The sequence below is a fragment of the Bison bison genome, unplaced genomic scaffold, assembly GCF_000754665.1.
Source record: "Bison bison bison isolate TAMUID 2011002044 unplaced genomic scaffold, Bison_UMD1.0 scf7180017858886, whole genome shotgun sequence".
NCBI lineage: Eukaryota > Metazoa > Chordata > Mammalia > Artiodactyla > Bovidae > Bison > Bison bison.
In genome coordinates this window covers 161,428-177,771 of record NW_011489458.1, presented here as the reverse complement: position 1 = coordinate 177,771, position 16,344 = coordinate 161,428, and the positions used below count along the sequence as shown (strand labels likewise).

At 50.6% G+C, this 16,344-nt stretch overlaps 1 protein-coding gene across 1 annotated transcript in view; it reads right to left on the bottom strand.

The window, feature by feature from the left end:
- Positions 1 to 6,836: 6,836 nt before the first annotated feature.
- The window catches only part of DESI1 (desumoylating isopeptidase 1), a 21,716-nt gene continuing 12,208 nt past the window's right edge, over positions 6,837 to 16,344 (bottom strand). Inside the window, exons 2-6 of the mRNA XM_010829964.1 lie at positions 15,284 to 15,305; positions 14,048 to 14,117; positions 11,688 to 11,797; positions 10,915 to 11,037; positions 6,837 to 9,396 (exon numbers count right to left, since the gene is read on the bottom strand). Of these exons, the coding sequence (XP_010828266.1) occupies positions 9,303 to 9,396; positions 10,915 to 11,037; positions 11,688 to 11,797; positions 14,048 to 14,117; positions 15,284 to 15,305 (419 nt within the window). The 3' untranslated portion in view covers positions 6,837 to 9,302. The remainder of the gene's footprint in view (positions 9,397 to 10,914; positions 11,038 to 11,687; positions 11,798 to 14,047; positions 14,118 to 15,283; positions 15,306 to 16,344) is intronic.

Sequence of the window (16,344 nt, the reverse complement as noted above, 5' to 3'; positions counted from 1 at the left end):
ATTGATATTTCTCCCAGCAATCTTGATTCCATCTTGTGCTTCTTCCAGCCCAGTGTTTCTCATGATGTACTCTGCATAGAAGTTAAATAAGCAGGGTGACAATATACAGCCTTGACAGACTCCTTTTCCTATTTGGAACCAGTCTGTTGTTCCATGTCCAGTTCTAACTGTTGCTTCCTGACCTGCATACAGGTTTCTCAAGAGGCAGGTCAGGTGGTCTGGTATTCTCATCTCTTGAAGAATTTTGCACAGTTTATTGTGATGCACACAGTCAAAGGCTTTGGCATAGTCAATAAAGCAGAAATAGATGGTTTTCTGGAACTCTCTTGCTTTTTTGATGATCCAGCGGATGTTGGCAATTTGATCTCTGGTTCCTCTGCCTTTTCTAAAACCAGCTTGAACATCTGGAAGTATCAGATGTTGAACATCTTGAACATCAGATGTATTGCTGAAGCCTGGCTTGGAGAATTTTGAGCATGACTTTATTAGCGTGTGAGATGAGTGCAATTGTGCGGTAGTTTGAGCATTCTTTGGCATTGCCCTTCTTTGGGATTGGAATGAAAACTGACCTTTTCCAGTCCTGTGGCCACTGGTGTGTTTTCCAAATTTGCTGGCATATTGAGTGCAGCACTTTCAGTGCATCATCTTTCAGGATTTGAGACTCAAGAAGGGGCTAGTGAATTGTCCTGAGGCACAAATGCAGGAATAGCAGGTGGGGTAAGCCTTATGGCCATCATTGTGTTCCTTTAAGAGGGAGGCTCATCGCTGGCAACTGGTGCTCAAGCAGGGGCCCAGGGGAGGCCCCAGCGAGAGCCAGGAGCAGGGTTGGGCAACTGGGACCGAGAGGTCTGGCCAGAAGGATGTTTTCAGAGCAACAGAGGAAGCCAGGCCTGAAAGCGGGTGCCTGAAAGTGGGGGCCTGAGACCCCGGCCTGGCTGGATCCTGCTCAGAAGGAAGGCTCTTGGCTCCTCTGGGCCAGACAGTGGCTGAGGTTTGGAGGTCAGTGACTTCTGTGTTTGCTCCGGGCGGTGTAGCTCCTACCTTGTGTGTTTCAGTTACTTTTGTAAGAACCCTCTGAGGTCAGTACCCTTATTATACTCCATCTCCAGAGGTGGGTGCTGACACCAGAGAAGAGGATCTCCCAGCATCACGGCAGAGCAGGATTCTCATCCAGTTCTGTTCCCCTGAAATCTCACGTTTTCCCCTGACCCTGACTGTTGGCAGAAGGTCACTAGCCGCTGAGTTAATGAACATAGGAGGTGTTGACCCTCTTTTTCCCTCCCTGGAACGTGGCTTTCCGAAGGTAGGCAGTCCCGGCCCGTAGACAGGCAACCTGGGTGTAGTAGGTGTACAGTCAGATTGAGAGTTCACAGGGCTGCCCCGCCTCAGCCAGGTGACCTTGGACAGCCCCCTCCCACTCCAAGCCTGGTCCACGTTTATTAATGAGGCCGCCGCTGCCAGCCCCCCTGGGCTGTTAGGAAGATGAGGGTTGCAGGGAAGGAGAAGGGCTTAAAGAGGCTCAGGTCAGAAGAGGTCAGGGCTGGTTGCTGTTTTTAATTCCATCTCAGTTTAGGGCCAGTGGGAAGTTGACTGCTCTTCTCCGTTTTTCAAAATGCCAGCAGCGCTTACATTGTTTTCACAGTAAATAAGTCCCTTGAGCTTAAACTGAACAGCACATGCTCAAAGGTGGTGTTTATGGAGGGGGTGGAGGCTGTTGCTAGGTTGTCAGAGGCCCCTTTGGGGCTCCCTTAGCCAAAGCCAGTGGGGACAGGGATGACTCTGCCCTACCTGGGGCTGGGGGATGGGGCAGCAGTCCCCCTAATGTGGAGTTAGTGGTCTTTGCAGATCAGAATGCAGCTCTAGAACTGGGAGATCCTGGGCAAGTCACTCCTCAACTTTCAAACTTCACTTGCGGGATGAAGCTGGGGGTTGTGGCGGGGAATCGGTGGTGGTGAGGAGTCCCCCTGAGAGGGGCGTTAGAGGTTATCTGATCCAGAAGTATCAGATGCAGAAAGCCCCAGAGAAGGGAAGGCCTTGATCAAGGCCTCTGAGGTAGGTCTCTGAGGTTCAATCCAGGTTGGTCTACATCCAAATTCAGGTTTTTATGACCTGCCCTCCCCTGAAATGTCAGCCCTACCAAGACTGAACTGGTGGGTTGACTTGTTAGGGGAGTCTAATCTCCTCGGTTCTGTTTTGTCACAACAAAGATTTGAAGCGACGGACATAAAAGCCCTCGGCGCCTCACAGGTCTCAGACAGTCTGTGTTACAGTTCTTGGACGGATCAGTTTTATTTAGAAAATAAAGGAAAATACATCCTCGAGGCTTGAGGGCGTGCCGACACAAAGATGTGAAGAGAAGAGAGAGAGAGATAGAGAGAGAGAGATAGAGAAACGCTCAGGAGAGAAAGACCCCTGGGCCTTCGGCTCCTCTTTTTATACGTTTTTTCTCCTCCCCCTGGACCTGCCCTATGTAAACTGGGCCAGCCAGGAGTGCTGTTTGTTCCACCTGAGGTCCTCACCAGCATCCTCGGACCTTCCTTTGTTTTGTTTTTGCGGGCTTTTCCCTTGTCTTTTATCCACTGCCGTTCTGGACTCCTTTTTCCTATTCTAACTACCTAACAGATTCATTCAGAGCTGGCTTTGTGCCAGGCCCTGTACTGGGCATCAGGTAATCAGAGCCAGACCTTGCCCTTTGAGAGCCCCAGCTGGTGGGAGTGTGCGGGGAGGCTCGGGAGGAAGAGGTCTGCCCCAAATTAGGAAGGGCTCAGGAAGGCTCTGGGCTTCCCAGAGACTCAGCAGGAAAGAATCAGCTTGCAATGCAGGAGTTGCGGGAGACGCAGGTTCAATCCCTGGGTTGGGAAGATACCCTGGAGGCGGGCATGGCAACCCACTCCTGTATTCTTGCCTGGAGAATCTCATAAACACAGGAGCCTGGTGGGCTACAGTCCTTAGGGTTGCAAAGAGTCGGACACAGACTGAAGCGACTTAGCATGCATGTAGGAAGGGTCTGCAGAGGAAATGCGGGAGTTGGGCCTTTAGCGCTGAGTAAGAAGGAAATGGCAACCCACTCCAGTGTTCTTGCCTGGAGAATCCCAGGGACGGGGGAGCCTGGTGGGCTGCCGTCTATGGGGTTGCACAGAGTCGGACACGACTGAAGCGACTTAGCAGCAGTAGCAGCAGCAGCAGCAGCAAGGGTTGCTCTGAGGACAGGTGGTAAATCAAGGCTGGAGGTGGAGGCTGGAAACCCTCTGCAGTGATGTGCATGCTAACACTTCAGTCATGTCTGACTCTTTGTGACCCCAAGGACTGTAGCCCACCACGCTCATCTGTCCATGGGATTCTCCAAGCGAGAGTACTGGAGTGAACTGCCATGCCCTCCTCCAGGGGATCTGCAGTGGTAGGGACCTGCACATGCCAGTGGGGGTGGTGGGAGGGAGTGGGATGTAGGTCTGGGGACAAATCTGGGAAGAACCTTGATCCATGAGAACAAAGCTTGGCTGTTGCTGCTTGGACTCTACGGGAGTCATGGAGAAGTTGAGATGTGTGGGGAGCAGGGTAAGCTCAGGTGACCAGTGGTCAGTTCAGTTCAGTTGTCTCTCAGTCGTGTCCAACTCTTTTTGACCCCATGAACTGAACCACACCAGGCTTCCCTGTCCTTCACCAACTCCTGGAGCTTGCTCAAACTCATGTCCATTGAGTCAGTGATGCCATCCAACCATCTCATCCTCTATCATCCCCTTCTCCTCCTACCTTCAATCTTTTCTAGCATCAGGGTCTTTGCCAGTGAGTCAGTTCTTCGCATCAGGTGGCCAAAGTATTTGAGCTTCAGCTTCAGCATCAATCCTTCCTATAAGTATTCAGGACTGATTTCCTTTAGGATTGACTGGTTTGATCTCCTGGACCAGCGGTAGCTCAGTTGATAAAGAATCTGCCCGCAATGCGGGAGACCCTAGTTCGATTCCTGGGCTGGGGAAGATCCCCTGGAGAAGGGAAAGGCTACCCACTCCAGTATTATGGCCTGGAGAATTCCGTGGACAGTCCATGAGGTCACAAAGAGTCGGACACTACTGAGACTTTCATTTCACTTCACTTCACCAGTGTGGTACCCAAGACATTCCAGGGTGAACTGGGCCGCGTGAGTCCACAGCGCCACCTGGTGTTCATCTCCCTCACTGCAACTTGACCTTACTGGGTTTTATCTAACCAGGGAAAAGGCAGAGGACTCGGCTCCCAGGCAAGCTTGTAGACCAGGACCGGTCTGGGAAACTCTGCCCCTTACCAAAACAGCCAGTCTTCATGGGCAAGAGCTCACATTCAGTGATGTGTCCTTTCAGGCCAGGGTCCCCATGTGTGCATAAGGAGACATGGGTCTCATGGTTCAACATGCCTGCAGGAATCCTCCTGCACCATCATGCCCCTCCCCACCTCCTGGCACACATCTGTGATGAGCATCTTATTCTTTTTTTTTTTTTAATTTATTTATTTGGCTGTTCTGGGTCTTAGTTGAGGCACCCAGGATCTTTAGCTGTGGCATGTGGGATTTAGTTCTCTGACCAGTGATGGAACCTGGGCCCCCTGCATTGGGAGCAGGCTTCTTAGCCACTGGACCACCAGGAAAGTCCTGAGCATCTTACTCTTTCCTACTAGCTCCCTCAGGCTTTGGGGAAAATTGCTGGAATGACTTCTTCTTGGAATTTCCTCAGTCCAGCACCCCCACCCCCTCCTCCATGATTCTCCTTCCACTTTGCTAGGGGCTTCAGATCTTTGCTACATGTTGGGTAGAGAACAAAGCCAGGGATGACACAGCATGTCTAACGTGTACCTTTGAATCAACAGAAACATCTTGCAAGGATGTTCACAAAACGTTAATGTATCTTAGGATGATGGAATTTTAGATGACTTTTTTTTCATCTTCATACTTTCATGGGTTGCTTACATCTTCTAAATATACATTATCTTTATACTCATATGAAAGTGCTTAGTCGCTCAGTCGTGTCCGACTCTTTGTGACCCCATGGACTGGAGACCGCCAGGTTCCTCTGTCCATGGGATTTCCCAGGCAAGAATACTGGAGTGGGCTGCCATTCTCTTCTCCAGGGGATCTTCCTGACCCAGGGATTGAAACTGTGTCTCCTGCAACTCCTGCATTGCAGGCAGATTCTTTACCGTCTCAGCCACCAGGGAAGCTCACATAACCCCAACTTTTTTCCTTTTGGAAAAAACAAAGAAATCTAAGCACATCCAAATGAAGCTGGAATAGTACATTAAAAGCTTACAGAAGCGGGCCATGTAGCTGACAGCAGCCCTCAGTCCTGGTAGCTCTTGCCTTTGCGTGTTTCACAGGGGCTGTTCCATTTTTCTTGACATTCTAAGCGCCCGGGGGGACAGGGACCAAACCAATCTCCCGGACTTCTTCACAGCTCCGGACACGGGAGAGGTACAGTTCCCCTCACCTCTTGCCTGACAGCTATACTATCCTCCTCCCTGATTTTCTGCTGCTCCTCTTGCCATCTGTCCACCCCAACTCCCCTGCCCCCAGTCTGTTCTCAACAGTGCAAACCAGTCACATCATTCTTTGACTTACTGGGCCAACCCACTCTCCAGCTTCAACATCTCCCACCACCCCCTCTGCTCAAGTTCCAACTGCTCTAGTCCCATTCAGTCCCTCTGACATTTTCTCACTTGCTACTGCTCTCTCTGCCTGAAATGCTCTTCTCTCAGATCTGCGTTTTGTCATTTAGTTCTCAGACTTGTTTACTGTTTGTATTTTGAGTTAATTAAGCGTCTTAGTTGCCACACATAGGATCTTCTTTGTGGTGCGTAGGATCTAGTTCCCTGACCAGGGATAGAACCCGGCCCAGGGCAGTGAATGCGCCAAATCCTAAGAACTAGACCAATCAGGTAACTCCCTTGCTAGGTTCCCCTTAAGGACTTCTGACCCTAAAAATGCCAGCTCTTGGGAAGCAAATATGTCAGCTAAAGCCACCTGCCCTCTGTGTCTTCTAGAAAGACAGAAACTCTTCAGTGTTTTTAATTGAAGGATAATTGCTTTACAAGATTGTGTTGGCCTCTGCCATACATCAACATCAATCAGCCATAGGTATACATATGTCCCCTCCCTCTCGCCTCCTATCCCTTCTTGCTTAATTTTTAAGCCAGCACATTGGAAAGAGGCAGTGCCTCAGTGATGATGTCTCAGCTGGGTGGTGGTGAGAACATGGGCTGGACTCAAGAGCTCAGCCACTTGCCACCTCTGCACCCACTTGCCCATCTGTAAAACAGGACCAGTGCTCACCTCACATCCATCGTGAGGGGAAGGTGCTCACTCCAGGTGACCTGACTGAACCCGCAAACACCCACCACCAAGCTGATGTGTCTGGTCATATCAGGGGTAATTCAGAGAGCTGTCCATCCAACCCAACACTTGTTCAGTAAGGTGATTGTAACAAGGTTGGGAGAGATCCCCGGGGCCACAAACCCAGCCTACAGCCAAACTGAAACCAGAAGTAGACACTTCTTGTGAGGTGAATGTCCTCTGAGGTCTCAGAAACTGGGCCCAGCAAACCAGGCTTCTGAGTCTTTCTCCACCCTCAACCACGAGGTGACCTTAGGCTAGTCGAATTCTCTGTGGGCCTTCTCCACCTTTATAGTCCGGTAGTGAAAGTCATACATTCTTCCCTGCTCTTATCACTTTTTATCCACGAGGTGTACAGCCAAGCGCGGGCAGCATGTCCAGACTCAGCAAAGCTAAGCTCAGAGGGAGACAGAAGCAGCAGCAGCCTGGAGTTGCTTCACGTTGGCTTCAGACTCAGACCCTCAAGCAGCACACAAATGCAGCAGGCAGAAGTGAGTTTATTGCATTAGAAAAAATACCAAAGAAAACCAGCAAACACCTCCATACTAGACACAATTATTAACTTGACTTCAAGGGCGGAAAGGAATTTCCAAGTTACAAACTTTATTTCTGGGAGGGGGGTGACAGTTCATGCCCTCTCCTCCTCCCTTGCCCCTTTAGACCCGTGGACCTTGATGGGGGCGTCCCACTGTGAGACAATCACACACGCCTCCTCTCTCATTCCACTTGCCTGTGCGTGCCCCGGGGGAGCTAGCTGGTCACAATGAGCAGGCTCCTGAGGTCCTAGGATACAGGGAAATGTGAAGATGGGGTTGGGGGTCCTAGCCTGAGCTTCCAGTGAGTGACGGTGGGACTGGGGTGGGGGAGGGAAGGTTTGCCTTCCTGCAGAGCTGAGGGGAAGGCTTATCGCTCCCTCCTCGTCCCCAACAAGCCCTAAGGCACGGGCTTTGGCACAAATGGCTGTTACGCATGAAGGGCGACTTTCCGTGAACCAAGGGACTCAAAGTCTCTCAGGGGAGCAGCTCAGGCTGACCTCGTGGTACAGCCCTGGGTCTGGAGGTGACTACTAGGACAGAAATCAACTGAGCCCAGGTGTGGGGGAGGACAGAGAAGAGGAGGAGCTTGTGAGGCCCACCACGCTCTGGCCAGAGCACAGCGCCCTGGGCAGAGGGGTCTGGAGCAGGCGCCTGGGGGAGAGAGAGGGCTGGGCAAGGCGAGCTAAACAAGGAGAGCACCTGGCTATGCAGCAGAGCCGTGGCCTCCACCAGCAAGCTGCCCTCCCAGGAGGAGCCCAGCCTGAAATGCGCTCTCCACAGCCCAGTTCTGCCAGTCGGTCCACACTGAATAGCAGCCCTGCTGGTTTCTGCTCTGACAGATGATTACCATGTACACTGGCCAATCAGTGGGTCTTGAGAAGGATTCAAGTGCTCACTGGTTTAGCTCCCAATCTTAAAAGTCACTTGATAGCACAGCTCATCATCCGGGACGTGCCCTGCTCAGGTCACAGGCAAACACTAAGGCAGAGGAGCACCTTTCCTCCAGCTGAGACCCGACGATGCCCGCTGCCATGACAACGGCAGAGATGGGAGATGAGGCCAGAGGTGAGCAGCAGCTCTTTGGAGAGGAAAGGCAGCTGCTGCGGGCCAGACCCCAGGAGAGAGAAGGTAATTCAAGTCTGAGAACTGGCAAGAGCCGTGGCAGGAGGGGCCCATGGAGGTCAGGGCTGGGGCTCAGGCACCAGGGAGCTCTGAGTTCTCCACATCCACTCTCCCAACTTAAGGGCGGGCTCACAGGAAGCAAAAGAATCTGAAAGCCTCTCCAGGTTAGAAACTTCCAGATTGTTCCCTGCCTAGAAGCTCCTGGCCAACAGCCCTTTATGAAAATGCCCACTCATGCCCTCCATCTTGCTTCCTTCAAGTCAGAAGGACACCAGAAATAACATGTGCCTTCAAAACACATTTAGGATACTATAAAAATCCCTATCAGAAATAACTACATTTTCTTGCCACCTTGATTCTGCATTATTATGCTTTCTACATCAGGGACATCTTCCAAGAGCAGGGAATCATTTCCTCTTGGTCCCCAGCTGAATACTGCACATTGGTCTGGGTGGGGTGGGTACAATGACTGTCAATAACCTACATTATTACTTGCAGACAAAAGGCCTGGGTCTCTGCCGCTCCAGACCTTCATTAACTGTGACAGGTCAGCTACACGGAGGGAGAGCAGACTGCAGACAGCAAGGCAGGCTCTCCTAGAGCGATGTCAGAGGACGGGCCATCAGTCTAGGTGGAAGGAGGCATGGCTTTATCCTGTTTCCTCTGGACTGGCACTTGCTGTTACTCTCCCCGCATTCTGAGGCTTTTGGTTGCTCCAGTCCGGGCCCCCTGGCCTTGCTGGGGGAGGGGAGGGAAGGTGAGAGAGATTGTGGCTAAAGAGTTCACTCAGGCTGGGTGAATGTCCCTGAAACTGGCCCCATGTGCACCAATCCTTTGGTTCATTTCATGGTGGCGAGTAACCACTTCCAGGTCACGGATAATGTGAAACTCACCTGGGTCCCACAACAGGTGGCAACCTGGGTGGAGTATGGGCATTCTCTAGAAAGAGGTTCTGGGCTGGGGCTCCCCCAAACAGTGCCTCTTGCTTAAACAAAGCCCCTCCCTTTCTCCAGTGGGGAGGACGCTTAGGAAGCAGCGTCAAAAGTGAACTCACAGACAAGAGAGCCTTAATAAATTAGTGTAATACTATTAGAAGGGATGGCATTTTGTTCTGTGTCTTAGCAGCTGTGTCCTACATGCAGCCTGATGATTTCCTTCCCTGGGAAATTTAAAAAGCCGTCCCCTGGTTGTTAGCTCTGATGTAAAATTATAAAATAGAAATCTGGTAGGGTTTGTTTTGTTTAAAAAGGAAAAGCCCTGGTGAGGCAGGGCGGTCCCATGCAGTCCGGTTAGCTCTGGCCGTTGGGTCGGCCCACCGGGCTCCCTCCGGGAGGCTGGATTGCAATGGAGTCCAGGAAGGGCCTCAGGGCCTGTCCGAAAGGCCTGCGGAGAGAAGAGACACGGGTGCTCGGGTGGGCTCGTGAAATGAGAAAGTCAGAAATGAGGATGGCACACAGTTGGACTTTGGGGGGACTGGGGTCTTCTGGGGGTATTGGCAGTACTCAGGAAAAGTGACAGGTGCAGGCTGCCAGAAGGCGTTGATGCCACTGCCCAGTGTGCTCTCAGAGTAGCTTAGCTGGAAAAAAGACTGCAGATACTGTAATCTTAAGACACTTTCCAGGACTTCCCAGGTGGTCCAGTGGTTAAGACCCCCTGTTTCCAATGCAGGAGATGTGGGTTTGATCCCTGGTTGGGGAACTAAGATCCCACATGCTGTGTGGCACAGCCAAAAATAAAAAAAAAAGAGAGACTTTCCAAGATTACTACAACATTAAATTGGGTTGCCCGCAAAATATCTCAGTTATTGGCTTTCTTTTTCTTCAGTGGCTGCTGCCATTTTTGAAAACCGTCCCTGAATTCAAAGGAAGTGAAAAATTCTAAAGCATAAACAGAGGAAACCAAGAAATAGTAAGCCTAATTTAGACAAGTTCAGGAACTCCATGCACCAAATAACAACAGCGAGAACACTCCAGCTACTCAGGGCCCATAACCTAGATCCTGCCGTGGGGTTTAACACGCCCACTAAGGAGTAGGAAGGCAGGGCCAGGGACATGGGGCTCTCCTCGCCAGCTGGACACTGACATCAGCCTTGTTTCCTGAGGGGTTCTGACCCAGGTGTGAAGGATAGCTCACCTTGCTGAGCCTGCTAAACCTGTCAGGGTCTCTGCTGGACAGGTCCTCAGTTTAGAGTAACCGAGTCAGAGTCAGGAAATGGGCCTGGTCCTGCAGCGGGCAGAGGCTGCCTGAACGCAAGGGGAGGAAGGGGTACGAGGGCACTGAGTGTGCGTGTCCCCGGAAAGGACACTGCCTGGATGGTGGCCCACAAAGCTTGGACCACATCAGGGTTGGGGGCTACAGGGTGTTTTTGAAGAAAACATCTACTGAGGGCTGTCTGTGTGCTACGAGGTACGAGGTTGACTGGGAGGTTGTCTTTGAGGATGTCAAAGAGCTCAAGGTCCAAGGGAAGAAAGACTGACAGTTTCAAAACAAGTCCCCTGACTAATTCTCCGACTTACTCTGCTTGTCCATCTAAACTGCCTTTTAACCGGGCACTTCTGGGGAGTGGCAAGCTTCATGTGCAATGGGAAAGACAGATGCCAGGATTCTGTACAAACACTGGGGCCGGCATCAAGTGGGTTTCTAAGTTCTGCAGTTGCCCTCAGGCCAAGGTAGAGTTGGTACAGGGTAGAGTAGGAGGGTGAAGGTAACACAGGTGAGCCTCCGAGGGCGGAAAGAATTGGTGGCCTTCCAAGGTAGAAGCTGCCATCATGACACCCTACCGAGCCTGGCAGGATTGGGCAGGGGGGCAGTGATGGGGAAGGAGGCGGATGTGGGCCAGAGGAGAGACCTTGTCTGTGAGTGGGGATTTCAAAGGCAGAGGCAGAGACGGAGGCCACTTACGTGGAAAGAATTTCAGAGGGAAGGTCAGTGATGTAAGAAGGGATCTTCCGCCCAGTTAGGAATTGTGCCACTTCGTTGCTGAAGGTGTTACAGTTGTTCTCAAAGATGTTGTAGGCTTCACTTCTGTACATTATGAGGTTTGGGATACAGATATGAGTCAGTAAGCGTGTACATGAAACTGAGGTCAGGCAATGGGAGGGTGACCACAGCTGAATCTGAGGACAGGGAATTCCTTTCCTACACTCCCAAGCAGAGCTTGGTTTGCCACTCTGGGTATTTAAAGGGAAGAATGAAATAAAAACATATGGCTCCTCCATTTCAGGAGAATCTTTGCATTCACAAAAGCCGAGCTCCGGGGTTAGAACTTTAACGGTTGAAATTGACTCAAGCTTCAGTAAGAGAAAACCTGCTCCAGTGTATTTCATCCCAACCTCTCTACAAACCCTGATTCTGATTTTCAGGACAAAATACTTGGTTGAGAGCAGCATGTGCTGAAATAGCAGCAGCTGCTTTTAATCAGAAGGAATAAATAGCTCTTCCTTCCCTCAAAGTTTCAGCAGTAGGTGTGCTGGATGGAACAGCGGCCTTGGAGGCAGTGCTGAGCTCTTTTTGTGGTACGGTAGCTCCTTTCCCATCCTAAGTAGTTCAGCAAATACTGGGCCAGACCTTGGGCTGAGTGCTCTGGGGGAAATGACCTGGTGGCTGCCATCTGGGGGCCAATTATCTAGTTGGGGAGACAGACACGACTACCGTCTCCCCTGTTCTCCACTCACCGGAACAGAGACTCCCCCAGGGAGGACAGGTACTCCAGAAAGATTTCTTCTGTGACTTCTGTGCTCCCAACATCAACCACAGAATCTGGGGGCCCAAGCAAAGTCCTTCCCTACAAGAGCCAATCCAAAGAAAGCCAGTAAGTCACTCCCTCTGCTGAATTTTTTCCCCTGCTACGGAAGACCACAAATGCTCTGCTCCAACAACTTCTAACTTTCAGAACACCTGGGGCAGAGGAAGACTTATTTCCTCTTTGTGTCAAGGCTACAACAGTTTAGAGGCTCCTGGAGACTGTCCGTGGCCGTGGGCTGACAACATGGCTGAGAAGTTGGGTGTCCAGTTTCTGGTGAGGCCCTGGGAAGCTCAGTCTTCTGCAGGTGGGCCTCCTGATACTGTCCACTCCTTCAGTGGACAGACACAGAAACCCAGAACCTGCACTGCAGTCTCTCTTTGTTCCCAGCAGGCCTAGTCACGAGGGCCGAGCAGGACGGCCAGAAACGGCTCACACCTGGCGGCCATCGTTCCATGCCCGTATTCACCATGGATGCAGCCAGCTTTTCATATGACACAGTTGATCCCCCTGTGACACTGGGAAAACGTGAAGAACCGTGAAAAAGCTGGCAGATATTTCCACGATTCAGTTCCTTTTTGATCTGTGAGGCTAATTTAACAAGGTGATAGGGTTCCCCTGGCAAGGGAGCTACTGGCCCCTGAAAGGCCTACCAAAACCCCTCAGCCACGGGGTAACAGACTGGCGCAGCAGATGCAAGGAGAGACTGAGGCCCCGGGGGGACCAGCCGAGGGGAAAGCGACAGGATCAGTGCGGGGAGAGGGCTGGGAATAGACTGGGGGTGAGGGAGCGCGCTTCAGAGCAGCGCTCCTTGAAGAGATCACAAATCCACGCGACAGCTCTTGTGCACCCACTGTGTGCCTGACGAGATTCGAGGGGGAAGTGTGCTGAGCAGATTACTGTAGTCAGAGATGCAAGAGACCAAAAGGTCACTGTTTGACCCACTACTCTTCACTCGTGTAACAAATATGTTATTGAGAACCTACTACACGCCAGGCCTCATGCAAGGCACTGGAGGTATGTGGACAAAACAGATGAGATTCTTGTCCATGTGGAGCTTAAAGTCTAGCAATAAAGGCAAACCAATGTATAATTATGAGCTGTGATAAGGGTCTTGTTGGAAAAAGTACAGAATGCCATTAGTACATAAAACAGGGGACCTTCCCAGTCCAAAAGGTCAGAGAAGACTTGTCTAAGAAAGTGACAGTGAGCTCACCTTAAGGATGGAGAGAATTAACCCAGTGAAGGATCAGGGACTGATGTCAGAGGACAGGTTTAAATGTCCAAGATGTTCAAGGAATGAGAAGGGGGGGTAAGGGTGGGGAAGGGCACAACGGGCAAAGGGGCTATCTAGAGAGAGGGAGCAAGCCCAGATCGGATGGGGCCTTGGAGGCTATGCTGAGCTTTCTGGTTTTTATTCTGAGAGCAGTGGGGAGAGTTCTGATTTAAGCAGGGGAATGCTATGATCAGAGTTGGATTTTGAAGATTGCTTTGCCATCTGTACAGAGAACCGACTGAGAAGGAAGAGCAGATGCACTGCTATGGTCCAGGCTAGAAATGAGGGTGACTGGATTAAGGTGAAAACTCCGGAGAAATGAGAAGAGATGAAGAGGGACAGACTGCTTTGAGACACACTTACAAGGTGGAACTGAATTGGGCTTAGTGAAGGACTTGGTTATAGGAGGTGGGGGACCAGTAGAAGGGAGAAATAAAACATGACATCCCATTTATGAGTATCAAAATGAATGTTTTTTGGGTCATTGCTTGAGTACCTCCTGGGACAACACTTAGATAGCTCAGACAGACATTTTCTGGGAAAGGACATAGGATTTGGAGTCAGAGAAACCTGAGTTTTAGTACTAGTGCTGCAACTGGCTACGTAACTTTGGGCACCTCACTTTCTCTGTCAGAGCCCTCATCAGCTTCACATTGACTGAGTTCACACCAGGAAAGAGGCCCTGAGCTGGTGATGGTGACAGAAGAGCGAGACAGTCTCAGCTTATAAGGAGCACACACCGGGCTCCCTGTGGAGACTCAGCAACAGCCCGTTTCACCATCACATGCCCAATGTGACAGAGGAACCACGAATGCCATGGGAACAGACAGGGGGCAGCTGCCTGGCGGACCTGTGAAGGGTATTCTTGAACTGAGTCTTGAGGTCATCATGAAGAACTAGGCCACAGGGCTACCTACACTGGCTGGATGCCAGAACTACGGAGGACAGCAAGGTTCCTGGACTACGAGAACTCCCGGGAACCTGGGACAGTGGACGGGGTGGGGGTGGACACTCACTGGCGGACAGCTGGAGATACCGCCACTGCCGAAGAAGAACTCATCCTTGTGCACGACTATGGAGGTGTGCCTGCAACGCAGAGAAGAGGGAGAATGAGCCAGATGGCTTGTGGTCTGAGGAAAAGCAACCACCACCCTGCTGTAAGAGTAACTTCTGCCTCAGGACATGACTTAAAGGTCAACAGCTTTATAATCCTAACCAAACAAAGGTAAGATAAACATCATAGATCAGAGTTTCTCGGCACTGGCACTAGTGACATTTGGGGCTGGCTAATCCTTTGCTGTGGGGGCTGGCCTGCGCATTCTAGGTTTAGCAGATCCTGGTCTGTTCCCACTAGATGGCACTAGCATCCCTCATGCCCTCTGTGGTGATAACTAAACATGTCTGCAGACACCGCCAACGTTCTCCTGGTGGCAGAAATGTCCCTTGTTGAGAACCATTGTTGTGGATCACATGAGCGAAGGGGAGTCCTGAGAGTCACCCCAACATTAACTAAACAATACTGAAATAAAGCTCTGCAGACCAAGATGTGTTTTCAGACCTTTCATATGAAATCAGGTGTGTTCAGGGTGGTATGGCCATAGATTGTTCCCAGACTTTTCAAACTAACAGGAGTAGTTAACCTGGACCACGTTGACGGAAAGACCAGATGGTATTCAGTGTGGACCTACTTCAAGTAAAGGTGCTCATATTACTTCTTGGTTCCAGTCGAACAAAGCAATGGTCATCTGGTCAACCAAAATGTCAGTAGGCTCTAGGATCCAGTCAGAAGTCTGACCTACGGTTTCCTCAGAAATGGAACAGAGCCCAGCCATCATCCTGTGTCTGACAGGGATGAGTCTGAGAGCCCAATGAAGTTGTGTTTTAAGACCACGTGGGGTCCTCATGACTTCTGTAGTTAGAAACCTTGGTCGGGGTGGGCATACATCATTCCGCCTTTCCTTAGGACAGGTGAAATATCTGCGCCACCGATATCTTCAGCTGGATGAGTCTTCATTGTGGAGGGCGTCCTGTGCACTGCAGGATGTTTACAGCAGCAACCCTGGCCTCCACCCATCCACCCTAAACGTCTCAACACGCTGGTAACTTCTGGCTGGGAACCACTGCATTAGAATGTGAAGGTTTGTGGCTTAGAGGGCTAAGTTTCAAACTGGAAGCCACACACTGGAACCTGAAACGCATGATGCTGTTTGGTTTCATAAACCAGCCAATGTAATGAGCCCCACCCAACTTACCAGATGCCTTCCAGTTGTTTCCCTGTGGAGAGGAAAAAAAAAAAAGAGAGATTTAGTCACTTGGGACTAGACTAACTTGGGACTTTTGCCTCCCAGCCAGAGGAAATTCAGATCAGAGGAACCCCTTATAAACCTCTTGGGGGACCTCTGATAAGGTCCTTAGGTTGTGACATGATATGTCGTGTTAAATAAGTTGAAAAATAATCAGAATCCCTAAGCAGAATTCAAGCAGAAACACTGGTATTGATGTACCCTTTTGTGTGTGTGTGTGCCAAGTCTTAGTTGCAGCATGTGGGATCTAGTGCCCTGACCAAGGACAGAACTCAGAGCCGCTGCATTGGGAGTGTGGAGTCTTAGCCACTGGACCCCAGGGAAGTCCTGATGTACCCAATTTTATGTCTGCTTTTCTTTCTCCTTTAGGGTCAATTCAACTCTATCTTTTTAATTTCTGTCTCATCTACAGAGACAAAGTAAAACAAGAGTATAGAAAAGCTATTATCCACTTCTTCATTGAGCATGTGTGAGGTGAAATCCTCTAGAAAACAAGAATGAACTCTGAAGATGCCATCCATTTGACCAGCCAATGCACGTGTATTCTGTACCTCTATACCTCTATATGCCAGAAGTGATGAGAGATACGGAAATGCAAGTACGAAATCCAAGTCCTGCCTTTAAGGAGTCCAAAGTCAAATGGAAAAAGAGCCATACACAACTAACACAGAATGCTGATCAGATCAGATCAGTCGCTCAGTCGTGTCCGACTCTTTGCGACCCCATGAATCGCAGCACGCCAGGCCTCCCTGTCCATCACCAACTCCCGGAGTTCACTGAGACTCACGTCCATTGAGTCAGTGATGCCATCCAGCCATCTCATCCTCTGTTGTCCCCTTCTCCTCTTGCCCCCAATCCCTCCCAGCATCAGAGTCTTTTCCAATGAGTCAACTCTTCGCATGAGGTGGCCAAAATACTGGAGTTTCAGCTTTAGCATCATTCCTTCCAAAGAAATCCCAGGGCTCATCTCCTTCAGAATGGACTGGTTGGATCTCCTTGCAGTCCAAGGG